This window comes from Athene noctua, chromosome 1 (genome assembly GCF_965140245.1).
Source record: "Athene noctua chromosome 1, bAthNoc1.hap1.1, whole genome shotgun sequence".
NCBI lineage: Eukaryota > Metazoa > Chordata > Aves > Strigiformes > Strigidae > Athene > Athene noctua.
Genome location: NC_134037.1, coordinates 152125633 through 152145375, shown reverse-complemented (window position 1 = coordinate 152145375; position 19743 = coordinate 152125633). Strand labels below are relative to the sequence as shown.

Here is a 19743-nt window from a genome sequence, read left to right as displayed (position 1 = left end):
AAAGGTACCTACCTGGAATGAGCTGACCCAGTAACTGATGGCATCTGGAAAGGCTGAATACCGCTACTATGACCAAAAAAGGATAATTTTTCCATTTCATGATGTGTCCTTCCTTGCATTACACCAGCTCAGCAGCACTAATGTAAATGTTACCTGCAATACACAGTGGAAATAAGAACCAACAAATTAATGATAAATTAAGTACTTCCAAATTGGTTTGTCCACTGTAATTATGAAGTATGCTTGTTTCAGTACAGTTTTAGCTATTAAAATAATGTTAAATTTTCTAACAATTAGCAAGTTTTAAACCACAACCAGAGTATTAACTATCCTTGAAGACAAGACAACCCGAAAACAGATGTTTTAAAGGGAGACATGAGGAGCCGCACAGGGCACATGTATATTTTAAAGTGCTGCATGTTCTTTGGTCAAGAAGAAATTAAAGAAATTGCTCAGTTCCACAAGATAATTCAGTGTAGGTTTAATCCATTTCAGTTCAAGGAAATACTTAAAGACTTGCCTAAGTTGAAAACACTTCAATACCATTCAGCTTTCTATACAAGCAGGTTTAAAACTTTACACTAATCGTCTTCTTATGACATGGTGTTTTGCTGAATGAGGATGAAGGATCATTTTACCCAGCAATAACTTGAACAGTTAAGGTAACTTTCTGGTGAGTTTCTGTGTTCTTAAGGGCAGAAAATTTTCATCCGACTGGCAAGGAAATGGAATCTTATGAAATATTTTGAATCAAAATATGACACTAATTTTTCTGACCACCACAACTGTAAGTATAAAAAGTATTCAGAACTCCACCACTGTTGAAAAATAATTTCTGCTCATCCTATTTGTTTGCTACACTTCAGCTGAATTGGTGCGCAGCATGGACTTTGTCAGAACTCCTCAGGCCTTGTTTACCAACCTCTTCAAAGTGCCTCTCTACAAGTTTCTAAAAAAAATAGTGTTTTTTACTTGATCATAAGTTTCTAAAAACAGTAAGATGTATTTTAGACAATCTTTTTAATGAAATATATACAATCTGCAAATAAATGGGATTAGTGTTTTGTTTTTATTGTGGGGGGTTTTTTGGGTGGGTGTTTTTTTTTTTTTTAATAAGGGCCTTTATCTCAATACAAACCAAAATATGTGCAACTGCAGCGTCCAATATATTGGATAGTATCTGGGGTTCATGTCAAGTACCTGATGACAAAAGAGACACTCTTTTAAGTGTCAGTCAAGTTACTAGATGTGCACAATTGCCTGACCCTAACCAACAATTAGAGACCACCAAACATGACACGAAGCTCTACTCCAGCAATAACTATGTTAGACCTTGATAACGTTACAACTGCATTTCTCATTTCTCTCTTCTAGTACCTGTTCTCCTTGTAGTTAAGAATGTATACTCAGAGATGAACAGTCTGGATTATGACTCCAGTATCACCTAAATGCCAGCACATATAATTGTAAAAGTGAAAAAACCTATGATGCCGTCAGTCACTTCTGCAGTCTGCTGGGACACAGATTTTTCATTTGTAAACCTAATATATATTTAATGACTGCAGATAGAAGAGTTGCATTGTTGCTGGGAGTATTTGGTGTCATCTGATATTTTTCAATGTTCAGAAATGCATAAGTTAAAAATTAATAGATTCAACCACCTACACATGCTGCATTTTACACTTGCTTGTTGTGTTACACCTGCACTTCTATTATCTTCGCAACCAGAAATAGTAATGCTCATTTCCTACTACTGCTATTACCTGAATCCTACGAAGTATTTTTTCTTCATTTTTTTCACTTCATCTTCACTGCACACAAAAAAACAGTTCCCTTCATTCCCATTGATTTCCCCTATCACTTGTATAACTGCTTTTCTGTTGCAAACAGCTTGACAGGTTTTAATGGCAGAGTTAATGGCAATTGATGGCCAAGGTGTTACATGCTGCTCTAAATGCTATTCATGATATAATATGACTCCAAGACTGAAATGAAGATTTGCAACTTCAGGCCTTCACAATATTGATCTCTTTCTCTGTGCAATAATACAGGCTTGCCTTATAAAACTATTTACCATGTTGGCTTCAGATTCCCAGTTTCTTCATTTGTACTTTCTGCCTGCAAATACAAGATTGAATGTTGTTTCTAATTCAAAACTTATGAGACAGCCCACTGAATTTGGGTCACCAAACAAAAAAATAACACTATCAGATAAAGATTTACTTTGTCATTATAATGTGAGGTGCTCACACAATATATGTCAATGTGAAATAATCATTTCATTAACACATGTTGAGAAATCATTCAAGGACTCAGAGATTTATTAAGAGTCTAAGTGTTCTCATACAGTAGCAGGGCACAATATCCTACTGATATCTATGGGAGCTAAAATCATACATTATGGAAGCAAACTTTGATTTGTGGACCAAATTGTATTGGGTTTATGTGGCAAGGTGCTGGTAGAGGGGGTGCTGCAGGGCAATCTCTCTGTGGAGAGGCCGGGGGCTCCCTGGTACCAGACATATCCAGCTCCAACAGACTCACTGCAGGACACAGCTGAGCCTGTCAGCCCAAGCTGATGGTGCCTCTTGGAAAGCCTGTGGAAGAAAGGCCAAAAATGCCAGATAGGCAGAGGAATAGGGGGAAAAAGGGGCCGAAACAGGAGAGGGACATCAAGGTTCCAGGAGTAAGGGGAGAAGGTGCTCCAGGCACCAGAGAAGATTCCTCTGCAGCCCATGGAGAGGACCATACTGGAGCAGATGTCCGTACTACAATCCATGGAGGACACCACGCATCAGCAGGTTTATCCTGAAAGACTGCAGCCCATGGGAAGTAACCAGACTGGAGCAGAGGAAAAGTGTGAGAAGGAAGAAGGCGAAACAGAAAGGAGCTGTTACACTGACTACAACCTCTCATTCCCCATCCCCCTGCACCACTCCAGGGAAAGGATAGTGGGGGTAGAGGTAGAGGATTTGGGGATAAAGAGGTGAAGTTGAGCCTAGGAAAAATGGGAGGTGGAGTGGGATGGGTAGGTAGGTGTGCTTTAGTTTTTGTCTTTCTTTCTCACCATCCAACTGCATTTTAATCAGCAATACATTTTGATCTCTAGGTAAGATTAGCCCACACAACCATAAAGCCAGAGGGTGGGGTGGGTTGAGATAGAGAGATGAATCCCAGCAACATGGGTGAGGGTGCTGAAGGAGCTGGCTGGGGTACTCGCCAAGCTGCTTTCCATCATTTACCAGCAGTCCTGGCTGACTGGGGAGTTCCCAACAGATTGGAAATTGGCCAGTGTGACGCCCATCTATAAGAAGGGTCGGAAGGATGATCTGGGAAATTACAGGCCTTTCAGCTTGACTTCAGTCTCCAGGAAGCTGATGGAGCAGCTCATCCTAAACACCATCATGCAACACATGTGGGACAACCAGATGCTCAGGCCCAGTCAGCATGAGTTTATGAAAGGCAGGTCCTGCTTGACAAACCTGATCTCCTTCTGTGACAGAGTGACCTGCTTATTGGATGAGGGAAAGGCTGTGGATGTAATTTAACTTGACTTTAGCAAGGCTTTTGACACCATTTCCCACAGCATTCTCCTGGCAAAAATGGCTGATCACGGCTTGGATGGGCACATGCTTTGCTGGGTAAAAAACTGTCTGGATGGCCGGGCCCAGAAAGTTGTGGTGAATGGAGTTAAATCCAGCTGGTGGCCGGTCACGAGTGGTGTCCCCCAGGGCTCGGTTTTGGGGCCACTCCTGTTTAACATCTTTATTGATGATCTAGACGAGGGGATCGAGTGCACCCTCAGTCAGTTTGCAGATGACACCCAGTTGGGTGGGAGTGTTGATCTGCTCGAGGGTAGGGAGGCTCTGCAGAGAGACCTGGACAGGCTGGAGCCATGGGCTGAGGCCAACTGGAGGAGTTTCCATAAGGCCAAATGCCAGGGGCTGCCCTTGGGCTACAACAACCCCCAGCAGCGCTACAGGCTTGGGGAGGAGTGGCTGGAGAACTGCCAGTCAGAGAGGGACCTGGGGGTGTTGATTGACAGCCGGCTGAACAGGAGCCAGCAGTGTGCCCAGGTGGCCAAGAAGGCCAATGGCATCCTGGCTTGTGTCAGCAATAGCGTGGCCAGCAGGGACAGGGAAGGGATCTGACCCCTGGACTCGGCACTGGTGAGGCCACACCTCGATTTCTGTGTTCAGTTTTGGGCCCCTCACTACAAAAAGGACATTGAATGGCTCGAGCGTGTCCAGAGAAGGGCAACGAAGCTGGTGCAGGGTCTGGAGCACATGTCGTACGAGAGCGGCTGAGGGAACTGGGGGTGTTTAGTCTGCAGAAGAGGAGGCTGAGTGGAGACCTCATCGCCCTCTACAGCTACCTGAAAGGAGGCTGCAGAGAGCTGGGGATGAGTCTCTTTAACCAAGTAACAAGCAATAGGACAAGATGGAATGGCCCCAAGTTGCAACAGGTAAGCCTGGATATTAGGAAGCATTTATTTCCAGAAGGGATTGTTGGAATGGGCTGCCCAGGGAGGTGGTGGAGTCCCCATCCCTGGAGGTGTTTAAGAGTCGGGTTGACATAGCGCTGAGGGATATGGTATGGTTGGGGACTGTCAGTGTTAGGTTAATGGTTGGACTAGATGGTCTTCAAGGTCCTTACCAACCTAGTTAATTCTGTGATTCTGTAACCTACTTTACAACACTTGGCCTATCTGTGAAGGCATCCCATGCATGAATCCGAAGTTTTATCTTTTCCATAGGTCTCAGTTCCATTCACTTAATCAGTAGACTATGACTACTTTTTAATTTTGTAGTTGACAGGGGTCCACTGGGAGTTTGGACATTAACTGCCTGGCTTGTTTGTTAAAACTTTTTATTCCTTCTAATTCTGCTTATGCTTAATGTTTGCAATATAACATTTAGTCCTAAACCCTGAAATTATTTGTGTTATTAAAAACATAATTCTTACAGAAAATTTCAGTGAAAATGGATTTAATAAAGCCAAATAGTTGTGATATGAAAAAAATTTTTAGTCTACAGTTTAAAAACTATTCTTACAGATATTCCTTGAAAAAGATCTTGAACAGGAGGATAATTCTCTATATTTAGACTATAGTGCTTTCTTCTGAAATAGTAGCCCTGATCACAGGGAAGATAAAGTAGAAAAAAGATATCATCAGAATGGAAAATGGTTTTCAGACAAAAGTTGAGTTCAGCAGAAGAGAAACAAGATATTTCTTATCATAGTCTACTGCCACAGTCTGCAATTCAAGTACTATACTATAGAGGAAGAAACTCACGAAGTGTATCACAATCAAAGGGATTCAGCTGACAATTTAAAACACTGCTTCCCTTAGTACATAATAAAAGCCCATTAAGTATCTGTAACATGCATTAAGAATTTGTACTCATATACAAATTTCTCAGTGTCATAACATTTAACTTTTTCGTTATAATAATGGAACTAAACGTTTCTGTGTTTGGTCCTTGTCAGCAATTAGTCTTTCAGTGTCTGAAATACAAGACTAACATTACAAAATAAGGACTGGCACTAACTAGATGTTGCCAGTGACAGAAGAAGGATGCACTCCCCATATAGACTTCAGCTGGCCTGACACCTCACTTAACTCTGTATCACATGACTACAGATCTGCACCAGAATGTGCAAGAAAAGATTCAGGTCCAACGTGTTGTCCAGAGTGCATGATGAAGATAAACACTGGCTCCTCTATGACATTATAATCATTAAAAAATCAATGGCAAATTAAACCGCACAAACCCAGAGGGGAAAGAAATACTATGGTAAATGCAGGGAAAGGGTCTAATCAATTATTTTCTTCCACTTCCCAAGTACAGTGCTATTTATCACTATAGCCAGTGCAACATTCAGCAGCAGAAGCAAAGACACTGAGACAAGACCAAAAGTAATGCTGGTATTCATTTAATCTCTTTTCCTTTTTTTGTTTTGTTTTGTTTTGTTTGGGGGGTTTTTGTGTTTGTTTTGGGGTTTTTGGGGTTTTTTCATAATTGGTTACTGTTGTTGCTTCTCTCAGAAACAGTAATCAGCTTGGTAAAACTAGATTTTGACAGGATGTTGAACAGAAAAAAGGGCACAAAGGTTGGTGATTAAGATTCTAACTTGTAAAAATAACTTCCCTTTATAAAATCTATGCACATTGGTAAATATCATGCTTAAAAAAATTGTTCACCTATAGGATGAGAATTTGATTTGCTGTGTACCCAAAGGCCATTTTGCAGTGGACTGGCAAAACTTCACCGAAAGCAGAAAAGCTAGAAACTCTTTGTTTTAAAGCAATGTTAACTCATTTTGAATGCAGAAAAATTTTAAAGCTTGACATGCATTTTTAGTCTTGCTGATATTGGATGGATTTTCCCATACTTTCAAGCCTTTTATTATAAAGTCCTAAGGTCTATTAGTTGGACACCCAGTTCGCTTGGTTATCCCTGTTTAGACTGACACTACTTCTGAATTTATTCCTCTTGTGCATTATCATCAGTAAAGTTATATATCACTGAAATTAAGAACTTCCCTCTATTATTTTAAACATGCTATCTTTGTTAAACTAAATTTATTTGGAGTTCAGGAGGATACACTGCCATACATTGCCTCAACTGTTTCCATTTAGAAGCAAGAATGACAGTGGGTTGATGAACTAGGGGAAAAAAAGTCTGGCCAGCTCCTTTTCCGTTCCAAAGTAAATCAACTCTACTAAGATCAAAGCAGCTAAAATAATAGAAATCTATTTAAACCAGAGCAGTTATCAGTATAGAGCATCTATAGATCTGGACTTAATCCTTTCAATGACAGTTTAAGCAGACATTCATGAAGCTCACCTTATTTAATCTTTTAGTATTCCAAAACATTTGCTTTTTTAGAACCAATTCTTAGGTTAGTTTTAACAATTATGATATAAGATTTATACTTATTTTAAGCTGTGGGTTGTTTTTGTAAATGTGGCAAGAAAACCGTAAGTCAAATAACTAATAGTAACAGACTGAATTTGCTCTACTTGCATTTTTAAACTGGCAGTTGACACTTATACATAAAACAGTCTTACCTAGATTTTAACTCACTTGAATCTCTGTACAGTATATTTACTGCCTAAGCAGTACCATAGAAATAGTTCAACTAGTATAATTCAAAGAAAAAAAAAAAAAAAAAGAAAAGCTGTGCCCATGTTCTTCCACTCATACTGAAAGACTGCAGCAGAAACCCGAACAGCAGTATCAGTGTGACAAACTATGGTATGCGACACAAGCTGTAGCCCAAACCTTAAATACCTTCTAGTATGCTGCCTACACATGAAAGCTCAGTGTGAGGAGCCAAACTTATGACAAAAGAATCATCTTTTCTCCCACCAGTCTCAGTCTCATAAACAATCTCTCTACCAGAAGCTCTGCTATTCTCTAACATTTCCTTCATGTGTCTGGCTATATAAGCTGAAATTAATTTTGAATAAGGGACAACTTTAACAAAGAAGATTTCCTCAGAGAGGAGTACTTAGGTGAGATGGTGAGCAACAGAACATGATTTCTGCATAAGGAAGCAATATATCTATAATGCAATAAATGTGCAATGCAAGGTATGAAACATGAAGTGAACAGTTAGAGTGTAAAAAGAAAAAAAATCCAAAACCAACCAAACAAAAAACCCCAAACAAGCCCATTAACTAAAACAATTATTTCCAATTGTTCTGTGAATTGGGACCACTTGAGAAAACTGACAGTGCTCTGTAGGCTCCTGCCCCTGGCTCACCCGCAGACTCTTAGGCTCTCTCAAGGAGTGAAATTAGGTTACTGAATGCATACTGATCTCTGCCTTTTCTGACTGCTGTGCCAGGAACAATATAGTCACTGTCCAAGCGTGCAGGGCTGGGTTTAGGAAAACCAAAGCCCAGCTGGAGGTCAGTGTGGTGAGGTATGTGAAGGGCAAGAGGGGCTTCTGTAAGTACATAAGCAGCAAAAAGAAGACCAGAGAAAATGAGGTGGGGAACCTGGAGACAAAGGACATTAAAACGACTGAGGTATTTGATGCCTCTTTTTAAGCTCAGTTTTTGTTAGAGAGTCCAGACTTCAGGAATCTCAGGTGCCTAAAACCAGAGGGGAAGTCTGGACTAAGGAAGACTTGCTCTCAGCAGAGGAGGATGAGGTTAGGGAGCCCTTAAATTACCTGGACACACACAGCAGTCCCTGGCACCTGACAGGATGCACCCATAAGAGTGAGGGAGCTGGCCAATGTCAATGCAAGGCCACTCTTGATTATCTTTGAAAGGTTGTGATGATCAGGATGGGTTCCTGAGGACTGGAAGAAAGAAAATGTCATTGCTATCTTCAGGATGAAGGATCCAGGGAAGAGCAGGGCTGTCAGCCTCATCTCGATCCCTGAGAAGGTGATGAATTTACCTATTCTGGAGACCATCTGCGTACATGCAGGACAATAAGGTGATTGGGAGTGGTCAACATGGTTTTATGAAGAGGAAAACACGTTTAACAAACCTGAAAGCTTTCTACAATGAGATGACTGGCTTAGTAGATAAGGAGAGACTAGTGGATGTTTCTCTCAACTTTAAGGTGGCCTCTGACACATTCTTCTGTAAGATCCTCATAAAGAAGCTAATGAAGTGCAATAAGCAGAGGGTGAAGTGGACTGAAAACTGGCTGAACTGCCAGGCTTAAAGGATTGTTATCAGTGTCACAAAGTCCAGCTGGAGATCAGTCCCTTATGTTATACCCCAAGGGTTGATACTGGGTCCAATACTGTTAAACATCTTTACTAGTGACTTTGACAGTGACATCGAGTACACCCTCAGCAAGTTTGCAGAGGACATAAAACTGTGAGGAGTGACTGATACACCAGATGGCTGTGCCACTAGCCAGAGGGACCTCTGCAGGATAGACAATTTCATGAAGTTCAACAAAGGAAAATCGCAAGTCCTGCACCTAGTGAGGAATAACCCAAGACACCAGCAGACGCTAGATGACAACTGGCTGGAAAGCAACTTGACTAGGAAGGACCCCAGGCTCCTGCTGGACAAAAAGTTGAGTTAGCAATGTGCCCTTGCAGCAAAGAAGTCAAAAGGTATCCTCGGATACTCTGGAAAGACTGCTGACAGCAAGTTGAGGGAGGTGATCCTTCTCCTCCACTCAGCACTGGTGAGGAGACTTCTGGAGTGCAGGGTCCAGTGCTGGGCTCCCTCAGTACAAGACTCTCATGGACTTAGTGGAGCAAATCCTGGGTAAAAAACTGGCGGGATGGTCAGGCCCAAAGAGTTGTGGTGAACGGAGTTAAATCCAGTTGGCGGCCGGTCACGAGTGGTGTCAGTTTTGAGGCCACTCCTGTTTAACATTTTTATTGATGATCTAGATGAGGGGATTGAGTGCACCCTCAGTAAGTTTGCAGATGACACCAAGTTAGGCGGGAGTGTTAATCTGCTCGAGGGTAGGGAAGCTCTGCAGAGAGACCTGGACAGGCTGGAGCCATGGGCTGAGGCCAACTGGAGGAGTTTCAATAAGGCCAAATGCCGGGGGCTGCCCTTGGGCCACAACAACCCCCAGCAGCGCTACAGGCTTGGGGAGGAGTGGCTGGAGAGCTGCCAGTCAGAGAGGGACCTGGGGGGCTTGATTGACAGCCGGCTGAACAGGAGCCAGCAGTGTGCTCAGGTGGCCAAGAAGGCCAATGGCATCCTGGCTTGTGTCAGCAATAGCGTGGCCAGCAGGGACAGGGAAGGGATCTGACCCCTGGACTCGGCACTGGTGATTCCTGTGTTCAGTTTTGGGCCCCTCACTACAAAAAGGACATTGAATGGCTCGAGCGTGTCCAGAGAAGGGCAACGAAGCTGGTGCAGGGTCTGGAACACATGTTGTACGAGAGCGGCTGAGGGAACTGGGGGTGTTTAGTCTGGAGAAGAGGAGGCTGAGGGGAGACCTCATCGCCCTCTACAGCTACCTGAAAGGAGGTTGCAGAGAGCTGGGGATGAGCCTCTTTAATCAAGTAACAAGCTATAGGACAAGAGGGAATGGCCTCAAGTTGCAACAGGTAAGGTTTAGCCTGGATATTAGGAAGCATTTCTTTCCAGAAGGGGTTGTTGGGTGTTGGAATGGGCTGCCCAGGGAGGTGGTGGAGTCCCCATCCCTGGAGGTGTTTAAGAGTCGGGTCGACATAGCGCTGAGGGATATGGTGTAGTTGGGAACTCTCAGTGCTAGGTTAATGGTTGGACTGGATCATCTTCAAGATCTTTTCCAACCTAGATGATTCTGTGAAATCCAGCAAAGGAGCACAAAAATGATTAAGGGATGGGAGCATCTGTCATATGGGGAGAGGTTGGAACTGCTCAGTCAAGAGGAGAGAAGGCTAAGGGAGATCTGATCCATATGGATAACTACCTGCTAGGCCGGAATGAAAAAGAGGGAGCCAGGTTCTTGTCAGTGGTGACCAGCGACAGGACAAGAGGCACAAATTGAAAGACAGGAAATTCCACTTAACCGTAAGAAAACACTTTTTTACTGTGAGGGTGATTGGACAGTGGAATAGGTAGCCCAGAAAAATGTGGAGACTCCATCCTTGAAGACAGGCAAAACCTGATAAAGTACAGTCTCAGTAACCTGTCTTGGCTGACAGTGCTCTCAGTAGGGTGTTGGCCTCCAGAGATGCCTTCCTGCCTCAGCTGTGATTATCCTGCTTCACTGTTTGGGAACAACAGCACCAAAATCATCACTCTATATCCTGTTTCAGGAAATGCAATCTTATAAAGTATCCAGCACAGAATGAGAGAAGGATACTTTCACAGAAAAGTAGTAACAAAATGATCAGAAGCTGCACTGTAGACTGACTAGAAAAGCCAGCAGTATCAAATGGTCCTGAAGCAGAATCTGACTGGATGGAGCTAGTATGACGGGCATGTCTTTTAGGGCTTAAATGAAAAAAGGATTTAAAAAAATAAATATGAATACCAGAAAAAAACTTACCCTGCGAAAAGTTCTCAATGAATGGTCAAAAATGGAAAGCTGAGGAGGTTTGTGATGGCATTTGGGGGGGGCGGGGGGGAATAACTTTACGATCCCACAGGTAAGCAGAATGTGCAGACAGAACAACACTAAAATATGTTATGCAGCATGGTAAGCCATTGCCTGTCATCACAGCGCTTGTTGTGTTCAGCCTGATTATTCCCCTGGAATGCAAAAATCAATTCTAACTTGCAAACGATTATTTTCCAAATACCTGCAGTATTGCAGGTTTTGTTCTCTATTTTATATTCAGTCACTCTCAAGGGAGCAATCAGAGGCCAAAGATAATTGGTAACAGTCACCAGCAAACTCACTGGACAAAACTTTCCTCAAATCCAGAAGGTGATTTCATGCTGTTAATTAGCCTTTTTTGTTGAAACTGCTGATATAGCTATGGGAAGAAAGGGGAGAAGTGAAGATACTTGCATCATCACTCTCAAGAAGCCATACAACAGAGTGAAAGGGAAAGATCTTAAGGTTTTAGTTAAAAGCTTTACAGTGCAGGATACCCTCTGTGTGTGTGCACAGGCACAAGAGCTTGTGTGAGAGGAAGAGGCATCATGCTTTAGAGATATTGCTAATCTACTCAAATTTACTTGTGCCGCAAACCTAGAGGAAAGTGACGCTTTGGGTAGTTCTTCTCAATTGTAGTCAGACTGCCTAGCATAATTCTTTTTCGTAGAACACCAAATTTCTCTACAATTAAAGAAGACTGCCAAAGGAGGAAGACTAGAGTCTCCAGGAGCTCCAACTGACTCACTCCATCCAACTCTAAAACATGACACTTTTGAAATAGCTGTTTGGGTTGGTTTGATTTTGGTTTGGGTTGTTGGGGGTTTTTTCACTGTAATTTCATATTTTTCAAAATTGTATCCCCTTTAATCAACCTGGGCCTCCCTTTTTGCATAATAAGGGACCATTTCTTAATAAATGCAAGCAAGCAAATACGAAGTTAATCCTGTAGTAATAGCACTACAGAAAACCCTATGGGAAAATTATTTTAATTCAGAGCTGAATTTGGATGCGGTACCATATAAAATCTAGGTATAAAGCAGGGAGGGGAAAGAAAAAAAAAACAATTCTTCATTAGTAGCTGGATCACTGACCATGGCAGGGTGTCTGCAAAGAACTTGCACATAGTCATGAGAATAAAAATTATAATAAAATTCATGGATTATCTATGAGGTTGCTATTTTTTAAGTGCTTTTTCTTTTTCTGACTGTGATTCAACAACCAGGAAACAAAACTTCAGCATGATTCTGAATCTGAATTACAAGACAGACAAGCATCAGACACTAGTCTATACCTACTCAGAAGAAAGCAACACATATAATATAAAATCATTTTCTTGCTGTTTCTCAAGTCTGGAAAACAGTATGACAAAAATAAAAAGTTCCCTTTAGGGATACTCCTATTTATGAATGTCAGGAAGAAAGAAAGAAAGTGGTGCTCTACTCTTATTATATCAGATACTTCCACCTTTCATTTCCATAAACTTCTTTTGCACGTAAGTGATGCAAGAATTAAGTATCTTCTGTTCAAATTCAAATAAGTGCCTTCAAATTGGTTTGAACTTGTTAAAAGCAATGCTATCTCTTCAAAATAATAATATGCTTGCACTCTAAATTTATGACAAATTCAGTAACAGTGGAATGAGTGTCATGTTTTTCAATAGGCAAATCTTAAAAGCTGCCTAAATGTTAAAAAGTTTGTGCTTTTTGAAAATACAACCAAGGAATGATCTAAATAAAACAAGAACATTCTCAAATCTTAAATTACGGATACATTATCTCTTTTTGCCCTTTGACATACTAAATCAACAACTCCTGTCAACTACCAATTTTTTTAAGGGAGTGTTTGGAAAAAAATGGGTACTGTATCTGTTGCAGGTTTCCAGACATGAAATACCATGTTTCCGAATGCTCTTCTAGAACTACATAGTCATCATTTTTTGATCAGGCAAGAAAATATCATTAGTAATGCCTTGATGTATTTAGTAATTCCTCGATTCATAAGAAATACTGTCAATGTTCAAACACTATTAAGAAGTGGATATTTGAATAAGTGGTTGTTGTCAAAAGTACTTCCAAAGAGCGTCACATGGAAAAGAAACAACATTTGATAGAAAGAAAATCCAGTGTCTTAAAGGTTAAAAAAAAATTCCTTTGAATGCATTTTGACTCCTCTGTTAGACCTGATCTAAAAAAGCAAGGGTTTTTCAAAGGCATTTAGCTTTAAACATTCATAGTATCTTTGAATGTCCTCAGCAGTACCAGAATAGAGGGATTCAATTTTCAAAGATAATTGTGTCAGATAACAGTCTCATCCCTTTTCAGAAACAATCTGATAAATACCTAATTACCAAGTGATTTCAGAGCCACACAGCTGGGCCTGAGAAAAGGCTACAGGGAATGACAAGGTCTCCTAAAGCCAACGAGAGCAAGAGGCATTTGGTTTGTGAATTGCTTCATTTATTCAGCTGATAAGATGCACAGAAAGTCCCTAGAGAAAACAAAATATTCATAAAATGTTGAAATAGTAAACAGAATCAATATTTAACCAGAGAAGTAAAATATTCATTTTTAAATAAAACACGACTGCGTACTACAGAACAATTACATTCCAAAATCCCCAGTGGTAAATATTCAAGTCCTTAAAACCACTCATTTTTCCAAAAAGTATTTGTATACTACTCAGTCTCACCTTGTCTCATGTTGATATATAATGCTGGATAAGAAATTGTCTTTACAGTAATTTATATTGAAATTGAACTCTTGTTGCAAACTTAAAAAGCATTCTGATCATAAATAATTATAATCTTAACTGTCAAAGTAGAAATAGCTTACAGATTGTCACCAATGTTCAAGAACTATCTCATCCTTCTTGAAAAAAAAACCCCAAAACCACAGTAATCCAGCAATCCTTTCGAAAAACAGAGAGAAGCTTCCCTTTTAAGTTAATCTTCATCAATTAAAAAACCCCAAAGGTATATGTAGCATCTCAGATTTCAGTGAAACTTTTTAAATTGTGCATTGTAAAAGCCAATCCTATAATCTTGTTGAATTTCTTGTGCTTGGAGAAGTGTTGGCCTCTACTACACATCCTAAATGTTAATGGAGTGGAGAGCATGAAATATCAACGTAATGATGCAGACTTCAGAATCACAGATGGGAAGCAGAAGATTACTGATAATGCTTCAACAATATTAAACTGACCAAGTTATATATTCCCAGGCTTTATGAAATATGTGTTTGCTTTGTGAATAATGTAACAGATCTGGGGTGGTAATCTCAAAAGTACATATTTCTGACCTAACTCTGGTCCCAGATTGGAGCAAATTGTTTGAAATTTTGCAAATGTAAGGAAATAGGGAAGGATCTATGCACTTCTGTAAATCCCACTCACATAATTTAGAAATAAGGACACAAAAAATGTTACATACACATAGCAGAGAGGTGAGTCAATGGCTGTTGAGTCTGCAATGTGGGGACAAAGATTTAAACTAAACTGGTTGCCTTTACTCTGGAGTGGAATAGTAGTGATCATGCAGTCAAGAATAGCGAGACAGCTAAAACCTGTTCCTCTCAGATTCTCAGCTAGTAAGCTACAGCATTTCTGCAGGTGTCATTATTTAGTTTGTACATAAACTTGATTTAAAGCTGGCTGAGAAGAGCTGACACTCTGTTAGCATTCGGCACACATATTCAGTGGGGCAGGCAGGAAAAAGTCCCAGGGTTTTGCTTGTCTGAAAATTAAGGTTTGACCTCAAATCACAGCTTTGGCATAATCAGTGTTGTGACAGCGTGTTTAAATATGGAAGTAAAATTCCAAAAATAATTCTCTTTTCAGCTACAATTCAGCAAAGAGAGACCTGAGCACTAGTCACTCAGTGCAAATAAAAGCCCAGACTCTACTTCGGTGCATGGTGAAAGCTTTGGGTTCATCTAGCCTCCAAGCTTCTTAGGCTTCTATCCGTCATGAGAGACAGAGGCAGTAAATGCTTCCTTGTAAATTTAAAACTGTGAAATAAAAGAAGGGAATACTAGACAAAGTCTCAGAGAACAAAGCAAAAGAGGAGATGCTTTCCACTGCAAAGCTATAAAACAGTAAGCATTTTGGGAATGTGGACTGCAGCCTCTGAAGGCAAAAGGCTTGCCAGAATTCTTTTCCTCTTGATATTCAACTTTGAGGGAAAGAAAAACAGCTTTTGGCTTGGCTTTTGCCCTTAATAAGAATGAGAGCAATTAGAAAGGATTTGCAGATCCTGCCCCACCAAGGAGCCTTCTCAGAGACAGAAATTTACATCAGGATTCAAAGAATATTCAGATCTTCCCTAGAGCGCATTCATCCTTCTGGGGTCGCCAGTAAAGGTGATGCTTAAACAATATAAGGACTTTCAACCTTGTCCGCTTCTTGGTTAAATAGGCTTGTGTGAAATGCTAACTCCTTGGGGGAAAGGAAGAAGATGCCAGCTCTCATGAAGATACTGGAAGAGTGGCAGAATCCTTTTGAAACTGAGACTAATCTGATAAGGTCATGATTGTTGTTAATAGCAACCCTTTCCTCTGCTTCCTTGGAGGAGGCTGTGGCATTTAGCTGCAGTTTGGGGCGGCGAGCAGCCAAGCTGTAATTGCAAGCAGGACATTGGGGACTGGCTGCACCTCTGGAAAGCCCCATCCGGTCCGTATTCCAGCAGACATAAGCACTTCTCCCCCCTGTAAGTGACAGGAATACTATTGCCTCATACCCTTTCTAGGACCAAAGCTAGTAGGTTTTTGTTATGTTTCATACTTGAAGCAGTCTTTGCCACCTCTGTTGAATTTGCTCCCACTAGCTTTTAGACCAGGAGTCCAACATGAAGAGAAACAGAGATTTGAAGTATTGCATTTCTACAGCTCCTGAGACTGTAAGACTTTGGGTCAAAGATAAAAAACATCATGTCGCCACTCCTAGCCCCAAGAGGAGTCCAGGGAGGACATAACCCTCACCTCCTCTGCCTGGCTAACGGCCCATGCAGAATGGCACATCAGCTCCAGGGGAGCAAGATGCTGGGCAGTGCAGTGGTGGGCCTTAAAGTATATGGGAGGGAACTAAAAAGGAGATAAGGGATTATTTCAGAGAGGAAGTTTAGCAGATGCACGACGTGAATCTTTCAGAACCCAAGTCCTTCTGGTCCTGCTATTTCTGTTTCAGCCTCCTGTGAGGAGAATAGCCAATGGGGGTTGGGGGGACCGCAGACTACATGCAAGAAAGCGGTATTTTCTAATCCCTGACAATATCTCTTGACTATTCTTTATGAAAAGGATTTATTTAGTCTATGTAGTGTCAACAACCTATGAAAAATTAAGGTATCAAGAGCAAGCTCCTTCCAGAGCATGATGGGCTCCCTGTTCCTATAAGTAGGAGGGAAGAAAGAATCTGAGGCAAGACCCAAAATCTCATTTTCATATTTCTATGGAATTGTAGTCTCAGAATGAATATAGTTGAAAACTGCAATAAATTTTGTCAAAGGCAGAACATACAAAAGAAGTTTCTCTCATAATCTAAACATTAATTTGAAAATGCAGATCACTCCTAAAAAGAATATAATCCCCTTTTTCTCCCCGCTTTCTCCTTGGTTTCTCCTTTTAAGACAATCTCTTACAGCATATTTTTCATCATGTCATCAGTTCTGGAATATAATTTAAGGTCGGAAGTTACCTGTTACAGAGCTAACAGGAGAATAAAACTCAAATTGATAGAATATTTTGAGCCTTGAGAACTTCCGTTGTGATGATGATCACAGACTATTATTCCCATCTACTAGAAACAGACAAGCTGTTAGTATCCTCTAGTATATGAAGTACAGTAAATAAAAGCATGCATTTTAAGTTTTGTTTCTAAGTATTATTCTAGAAAAATAAATAAAAAGGATAAAGCTCCTTAAAAATGTCCTGACCAGGAAAGCACGACAGATACAGCAAAAAAGAATCAAGGCTTTATGTCTCAGAAGGGCTATCCAAACTTAGAATTTCTGATGCAAAACTTGAAATAATATTTACATAGAAGAGCAAACAAAAACCCCATGTCTCAACAACAAATGCTGGAATTTCAGTCACCCAGATAGCACAGTAAACCAAAGCCTAGCAATAATTTTCATTCATATTTTCTCCTATCAATTCAATGAACCTTCCTGAGAGAAAACGTTCAGCTAAACAAAAGGGATTTCATTTTGTCAGAATATCTAATATAATAAAAGTTCAGATTAACTGGCTAGTATTTTGACATGTCCCTAGTTTCTAGTGTGGATCCTCACACATTTTTTATCTGTCAGATACGCAATCAGATGCTCACACATGTATCACGCTCGCTGTAACTACAACAGACACCGGCTATAAACATATTTTAAAAATTATGGATGAGCCTGACACAACTGGTGTGACCTTTCCTAATAGAGGAACTGCTGTATAATCATTCTCAGGTGGGCAAGAAAATAAAACATCTTGAATCACTGAATTCAGTCACATCAGCAGGAATTTGAAAACGTGCACCAAATATCTAAACTGTTAGCTCCGAAACCTTCAGGGACTGAAGATTAAATATTCCTGAGCTGGACAGAAACAGACAATTGTAAATTTATAGAGGTGGACAACTGATTTCCTAGCAGTAAACCAAAATGACCAAACTAACTTGTAATGGATGAATAATTAGGTAGGGGTGGGGAAAAGGGCTGAATCCACAGGAATTGTATATTCACAAGAATAATAAGCTGTATTTCTACATATTTCATTTAAACAGTTCTCTCAATCTGGGACTACTAGAAGAGTGACTACCACACAGGCATTGTGACAGTATAATACTGGAAAGGCCAAGAGTGATTCAAGAGAAACATTTCTGTTTGACTTTAGAAAAAGGTTTTATTTTCTTTCATTGAAGCAGCTGTCTCTCTGGAAATACCTAAAATAAATTTTCATTTTCTAACAAGCCCTTTGCTATCACAAATAAGATATGAGTGGAGCAAGACAACAATATCATATACTTTCTCTCTTAACTGGAAACAGAAATGAGGAATGCTAATTAGATGTTAGAGAAAATTATACAAGTGCTACCTTGTGCTACTGGCACTTTTGGAAGGCAATACTGTCTTTCTAGGGCTCCATTAACTTAACTTAGTGAAAGGAAGACACTGTAAAAAACTGACTGATGATACTTTTACCCCATTTACCCCTTTTCAAAATAATAAATGTGTTCTAATATTTCCATTACCTTGCCTTTCCACTCTGCCCCATTCCGTTTGGATAACTATAGAAACCTGGATCCACACAGATGGGTTATCTGCAGCACTCTAATGCTACAACCAGTGAGAAGAAAGCAATGGATTAGATGTTCATATAGCTGCAATGTAAATTTACTCACATTTTGAGCATATGATTTATCACATAGTCAGATGAACTAATCAGTATTAATGAAGAGGTTCATAACACCTTGAAGTCACATTCCTTGCACACAATAAACTGATTCAGAGCTACTCCCCTCCAGTTCTTTTCCTGTTAGTAAGAGGGAAATAAACTTATTTTAAATCCTTGCTCTCAACTGCACCAACCCATATCACAACCCACTTTCCGTTCATTTCCTGAAAAACGGATACTTAATTTGTTTTCAGTCTACCTTGGAGATCATCAGTACGTATTGGCAGACAAAAATAAATTTAGTTGTGTATCTGTGTATAGCATGCTCTATGGAGTACAAAATATCTCTAAACTTTTTAATGGGAAAAAAGTAACAGCCAACAATATTATCCCAGGGAAATGAGTATGCACTAACATACTTGAACGTTCTTATAGTATAAGACTGTACCTTGAACAGTAAACCCTAAAATGGAAACCTTTAACAATATTTTGTAATTATTAATTTAATAATTAATACTAATAAAGCTCTTTTTACATACCACAAAGCAATTCGAGAATTTCGGTATTTGAAACAAAATAATTATTCATTGGTAGTCTTCCAAAGTCTTTAGTCACCCTGTATGCATACTTTTACTAATACTTTTACTCTTTCACGGAAAACAGCATCCCAACATGTGGTCAAACACTGCTGACTGAATCTTTACTAAACTCATTACCATGGGATGATCTGTTCATAAATCCAAAATCTACAACTATCCTGGTCTTTGCACCACAGTTTATACCGCTTGTTTATAAATAGTTCCTTCTAAGTACATGTGTAGCAATTACAATAACACTCTTTTTCCATCTCAGCTGAGGCGATGCTGCTATAAGAAACTATTTCTTGGTTCCTCAACATGTCTCCTAGTCTCTGTTTATGCAGAGCACTTGAATAGTTCAAGAGCCATGAACTGAAGTGCTGATGACAAATCAAAATCTCATTGTCATAAAATGAACACTGCCTCTCCCAGCATTTAAAGTTCTTGTCTGAAATTGCCTTTAACAAAATAAGAAAGTTAAATTGAAATCAGAGAGAACGAGCATGCTATAATATGCTGCTATGCTCAGCAGTGGACCAACAAAGACACACTGGGGCACACTCTAATGTATGTTTTGGAAAACACCACCTTCATCAGTACACAGGGCATGTACACTCTACTCCTCTGCCCCAGTAAAATCAGCTTAAAAATACTCTCACAGATAAAACACAACCTAATACAAAATAATGCATGACTGACAAATTGTTGACACGCTTCAAAGCAATAGATGCTGCTCTACCACTGCAGGCAAGGAAA

The 19743-nt window shown here is 40.2% G+C and overlaps 1 protein-coding gene across 3 annotated transcripts in view; it reads right to left on the bottom strand.

The window, feature by feature from the left end:
* ROBO1 (roundabout guidance receptor 1) overlaps window positions 1-19743 on the bottom strand; it is a 745923-nt gene that overhangs the window by 649774 nt on the left and 76406 nt on the right. For all 3 annotated transcript variants that reach the window (XM_074901499.1, XM_074901485.1, XM_074901493.1), the window contains exon 2: window positions 13-153. In XM_074901499.1, the coding sequence (XP_074757600.1) occupies window positions 13-100 (88 nt within the window). In that variant the 5' untranslated portion in view covers window positions 101-153. The remainder of the gene's footprint in view (window positions 1-12; window positions 154-19743) is intronic.